We start from the raw sequence: 6,392 nt of genomic DNA, 5'->3' as shown, positions 1-6,392 counted from the left end.
TAAAAATTTTAATTTTCATCTATCTTCTTTCCTTTGTACGTGTACTACCAAAATATCAAAAGTGCACTTGAACGTGGTATTACCATAATATTTAAATATTTACTTATCCGCGTTGGCTCGACTTAGCAAAACACGCATATTTCACTTTCGTCGTTCATCCCCAAAAATTTATTTGTATTTCTTCTCCCCCACTTGGATCAACCATATGATCCTTCTTCATGATTGATTTTGATTTCGACATCCGGTTAAATATTAATATTTTAATATTATTTTATTAATAAAATATTATTTTATTCTAAAAATTTCCTCTTGTCTCCTTGGTACCTAAAATACCTTATTATGCCTCAATTGACTTCCGAATCACCTTTTATCTCGCAAATTCTCCTTCGATAAAAATATTATTATTTTGTTATTATTTCCTTGTGTGCGAAATATTTTATCCTAAACTATTCCTTTCATCTTTCATCACTTTTAAACATTATAATTGGCCTCAATTCATGTTTGATAAGCTTTATTTGTCACCATATCAAAGATGGGGTAGTACACCAATCATCTTCAGCATATAGGGTCTAATAGAACTGCCTTCTGCCATCTTGCATCGGAATAGTTCTTTAGAGATCTCATATCTCTCAGTGCGCCCCTCTTTATCGAACAGTTCTCTAAAGTGAAGAATCATGGATTGGACATCCATATGTTCATGCTGCTTTTGGAGCTCAGGGGTCATACTGTCTAGCATCACACATGCTGCCTGATCATTGTCATCCTTATGATGTTGATATGCTTCCTTATCCTCAGCACTAGCATCAGTAGCAGGGACTGGTGGAATTGGAGTGTCAAGGACATAGAATTTCTTCTCTTGTTTCAAGACGATCTTGAGGTTCCGAAACCAATCGAGGAAGTTTGGGCCAGTGAGTTTATTTACATCCAAGATGCTCCGCAGTGACAGATTATTAACCATGTATATAAATTATGCCTAAATAGATAAAATAAAGCAATAAGTAAACATCATGCATAAACTATTTAAAACAAGGTTTTAAAATTTTTAAATAGTTCTCCCACTATTTTTTAAAAGATGATAACCCTCCATATTACCTCGAGAGATCTCTACTAGGATTCTCTTAGTGGGCTAGGATCCCATCCACATAGTCATGGCCTTGAGTGTGCTCAACAAACCATGATAGGTAGATTAGGTAGGTAATTGAGCTTACCAATTGTATCTCTATACAACTCCTAGATCAGCTAGGTGACAACACATTGCCTAAACATATCATATATATTTCGCCTAGCCTTTGCCTTTAGTTTCCATAATAATCAAGTTTCCAAGCATCTAGATTTTATGAAATTAGTTGAGTAAGACCCACCAATAGCTCAAACATACTCGTGTAAAAGTGTGGCCTTGAGTGTTCTCAACAAGCCTCCAATTAAAAGAGTAGCCAGGTTATCTTGCTATATGGTGGAAGACAACTTAATCGTACGTGGTATGTGACTCAATATTTACCAAGGAATTTTATCCTTTTCGTTTCATTAAGGTCTCATTTGATTAGCATGCATAGCATTTAATATATCGCATAAAATTAAATCTATGACATGCTATTCTACTAAGATGGTTATGGACTTTCCTACTCTAGTTTCCTTGAGCCATAAAAGGAAACTGGTTGGTCAAATCTTAGGGGATAACATACATTAAGCACTTCATGCCTTAGCTTGCATCCACCTTTAGCTCTTCATGGCACCTTTGATCTTTATCTTTAGATTTACAAAATTTCTTTCCTAATCTAATCCTATTTCTAATTACAAATGAATATAGAAACCTCGAGTTACATTTGAGGGGAGTTAGATGAGAAGAGAATTTTACAAACCAAGAATGTAAGAAATAAGGTATGGTTCACAAACCCTATTCGAAAAGATTTCCACAAATAGCAGTTTAACCAAACATCCACAATCATATTGGGTCTATAGTCCATAACCATCAACAAACATCCACAATTTAGTTATAAACATATAAAGTAAACATGCTCAATATGATGATGATCTGGCATTTCATTTGAAAAATATCACTCAACCATTGAGGATCATAGTTCAAATCATTTGATGCTTAGGTTTGAAAAGATTTAATAATTTTTAAAAAATAATTTTTTTAAATTACTTAGTAAGGGAATTGATCATATCAAGGCCTTTAGCTAGTTCAAATCATATTTGAATTAATTCTTTTAGTAGGTTCTTTCTAATTAAACTTCTTTAATTAGAAACCTAAACCAATTTATTAAACTTCCTAATTTGAGTATCTATCATAAACCATTTTTAAAGGTTTCATGATCCAAATCACGTGTCTTAAATATTTTAGGAAGGTCCTTATCCACCTTTGAATCTTGTATTATCCATTCACTAATTATAAAGTTCAAATCATTGTTAGAAGTCCTAATTTATTAGTAAATTTATCTTAATTAAAATCTATCCTAATTGGATTAGGATGTCATCAACTCAAGTTGACTTTCAATTTTAATTGAAATTATCTAATCTAATTAGATGTGGATATATTTAAATCATAATCCCTTAATTTAGGGAGTCCTCATCAAATGAGGAAGACTTAATATTTTTGGAGATTTAATATCAATCAATTTAAAATTGATTGATTCCATCAAGGCTTCAAACTCCTTGATTTTAGGCATGTATCCCTAACATTTAGGAGTCAATGATCAACTAAGAAAATAATCCTTCCTGATCATTGAGTGTCCAATTTCTCCAGGAAACAACCTTTTTCCATAAAGTGGTTGCATCCATGGCAATGGGAGGTGCAACATCCATGTGTGGCAGCACCATGCACAACCTTTGCCATGAGTGCCGTTTCACATGTAAAGGACATTCCTTTAATTTAGTTAAGTGTCCAGCCACTCAAAAATTAATTCAAATTCAAAATTTTATCCTTTAATTGAACCTTTCAAATGAGGATAATATTCTGAAATTTTCAGAATTAATTTTGCAAGATTATCTTGCCATTCAAAACCGATTTCCAAGCTATAATTATTCTCTGAACTGTTTTCAAACTTTCAATAATAAATATCCTAAATCAGCTTGTTTGTCCATGAAAATTTCCAGAAATAATCCTCATTGAACATTTTAATAAAGTTAATTTTCTAGAATTTTTCAGAATTAATTTCAAGAGTTTCCTGTCAATTAAAACTGAAATTCATGCCAAAACAATGAGCTGGACAGATTTATATTTGCACCAATTTTCTTTCTTGAAATCAGCATGTTTGACCATGATATTTTCGAGAAATAATCCTTATTGAACAGTTTAATAAAGATAATTTTCCTGAAATTTTTCAGAATTAATTTCCAAGACTTTCTTGTTAATTAAAACAGAAATTCACGTCATAACAGTGAGCTGGACTGCTTTCACTTTTTGCTCCAATTTCTTGCTTAAAATCAGCCTATTCAATCATGAACATTTCATGATTTTGCTGTCCACATATCCAGCAATAAATGTGTAACAATTACACATTTCATTTGCTGGAAATTAAGCACAAATAGAAGCAGAATTCTGCACCTAAAACCGTGTGTGTGCTGCCTTACAAGACAGCCTCCAAAACCGTGCCTTATGGTGTCCCTTTTTCTTGTGCTTCCTTTGCACAATGTAAAACACTCATTGGTTAAGTCTATATATGATTCAAATAAGTCAATATAAGATTAAAGGAGGGTACAAAGGTTGCTGGACAGAATTAAATGAAATTGGCAAAGCAGATTTTTTTTTGAAAAATCGATTTTAGCAAAATCACACCAAATCAAAATACAAAACAATTATTTGTTAATCAAGCATCCATTGAACATGATCAAGCACTCAAATGGCATGAAAGGGGCTCTGATACCACTATTGGGTGAGGGCTGATCATGCATCAAATGCAAATAAAATGCAGCGAAAATAAATTTAAAAAATAAATTTGTGCCTCACCCTCCTAGGATCTCTTTCATGCTAAATTGAGTACATAATTAAATTAAAAATAAAAGTATATGATCAGATCACTTTACCTAAATAACAAAGGTTGATGAATCCTTTGTTAAACCACCAAATCAGCCTTCAAAAAAGCTCAACCGCCTCAGCCCGGTTGTTGCAAACCAAAGCTGTCCAAGGGATCCTTGTGCAGCCTCTAATGGTGATCCACACCAATGAATGAGAAAATCTTTCTGTAAGGATTGGAAATGTTAAGCCTTGACAATGTGCTAGCAAATATGAGTTTCATAAACTCATAATCCACACAAAATTGTGGGCCTGAACACACAAAAACAAAGTGAATGAAAAACTATTTTTCTTCACCCAAGGAACGGCAAGAGAAAAGAATTTCTAATGTGCCGTTCACTCTTTTTTTTTTTCAACCGTTCTCCACTACTTTGTTTGGAGGCTATAGCAAGGTATTTATACCTTGGATTAATTTTAAATCCTAATTACAAAACTATTTTGTAATTGCCAATTAATCTAATAATTTGATTAAAGAATTTAATTAAGTCCTTAAGAAACCCAATTAACTTAATTATTTAATTTAATCAATTAGGCCCAATAACTTAATAAAACAATTTAATTAGTTAAGCCCAACAATTTAATTAAACAATTTTAATCAAGTAGGCCTAATGACTTACTTTAAACAAATTCAATCAATTAGCCCCAATAACTTAATTGTTTAATTTAATTAATTAGGCCCAATGACTTAATTAAACAATTTAATTAATTAGGCCCAATGATTCAATTAAACAATTTAGTTAATTAGGCACAACTTAATTAAACAATTTTAATCAAGTGATTGAGAAGCTCATAACTTCTAATTTGATTAAGTCCAACTTAATCACCTCTCCCATTTTATTTTCAACATTCATTTTAGGTGTGTGACCCATTAGGCTTCTAACATGTTGGCAATGAACTCAACATATAATTCTTAAGTTAAACTTAGAATTAGATAAATTTAAACTACTTTAAATTTATCATTAATCAAGTTAAATACCTAGAGTTCATAGACCAAGACTAGGATCTAGCAATCCATCATGGCCACCCAACTGTTAGAAGAGTCAAGATGGTTTGACTCAACCTTTCATTGATCAGCCTTTCAGCGTAATTCATTCACTCATCATATATCCCGGAGATGATAAGAGCATGGTGTAGTGTCTACTCTTATTGATCTCCATATTCGTTCTTAAAGTTTGATCATCAGCTTTATAAAGACTTATGAAACTCTTTTCATAAACTTTAAGTCGCCTTGGACAAGGACTTCAATAAACTAATATCAACCAAGAACAGCGAGGATATGTCCCTTGCATCACTTGGGGTGATGATTCCTATCTTGACCACTCATTTGCCTCCAAATGCTTCATGCTATACCCAAAGCATCCTGTTTAGGCATCCTTGGTTAGTTACCTGTAGGGATGAAATCAAAGCATAGTACTCCACACATAAAATAACCTGGTGTCTCAAGTCTAGGGAGTATTTACACAACTAACACATGAGAAGTATTGCATAGACACTTGAGTGAAATACCAAATGCACTTCTCATGGAGGGTCATGTTCAGTGAACTTGCTCTCCTAGGCAAGCACCTACATTCTAGTTCCAAGTATCTCTATACTTCAACCTATGAGATCGGTTGCTTACTTCTCAAGTAAAGAACATAGAATGTACTAGTCTCTAAGTATCATTGATGTCCAGTCTCAATGATACATTAACCGGGAACATTTTGAGATTATGCTTTGATGCATAAGGATCTCATAACTGCAACCCATTACAGTTCCCTTGCAAGGCATATTAATCTCATGGACTTCATCCAATTAGACTTATAACTTGTTATAATAGATGTCTTATTGATGAAGGAAAACCTTTAATCATTCAACATGAATGATGTTGTTGCATGATTAGAATCAAGCCTTAACCAATTTCAATTGGTTGCAAGGCTCATCCCAACACATAGTTGATCATGGACTCACAACATTTAGGGGTTTATATAATTAAGTTTGGAATGAGAAATTTTAGAAAGAAACCCTCGGCTAGAGAGAAACCTTCATCCAGCTAATAACTCAAGCCCAAATTTTGTTGCAGTAAGAATGCCTTTTCGCTGCAGCGAGGACCCATCGTTTCATTTGACATGCTTGTATATTACTGAAGCTTTCATTCCTCAAATTCTTTGTTATGTATGGATTCATCATTATCGAGTGATTTACCATTTAAGGGTTTAATGAGGGGTTTTAATCAGAATGAAACTAAATTACATTGTTTTGAAAATAAATACATCATGATTTCTTTAAACGTTCCTTCTCATTTGCTTGTTCTCTTCTTATGTTCACTCACTGGGTTTATACTCACCGTTTTCAACTTCATGTTTTCAGATCAAGAGGCAGCCGGTAACTAGGTCGAGGT

The 6,392-nt window shown here is 33.1% G+C and overlaps 1 protein-coding gene across 1 annotated transcript; it reads right to left on the bottom strand.

Annotated features, from left to right (window-relative positions):
• Window positions 527–958, bottom strand: LOC108660677. Its single transcript, XM_018114935.1, has one exon. It carries the CDS (start codon window positions 956–958, stop codon window positions 527–529), a length of 432 nt encoding a protein of 143 aa, XP_017970424.1.

This window comes from Theobroma cacao, chromosome 2 (genome assembly GCF_000208745.1).
Source record: "Theobroma cacao cultivar B97-61/B2 chromosome 2, Criollo_cocoa_genome_V2, whole genome shotgun sequence".
Classification (NCBI taxonomy): domain Eukaryota; kingdom Viridiplantae; phylum Streptophyta; class Magnoliopsida; order Malvales; family Malvaceae; genus Theobroma; species Theobroma cacao.
The sequence above is the reverse complement of the archived record's forward strand: the minus strand, read 5'-3'. Positions and strand labels throughout refer to the sequence as shown.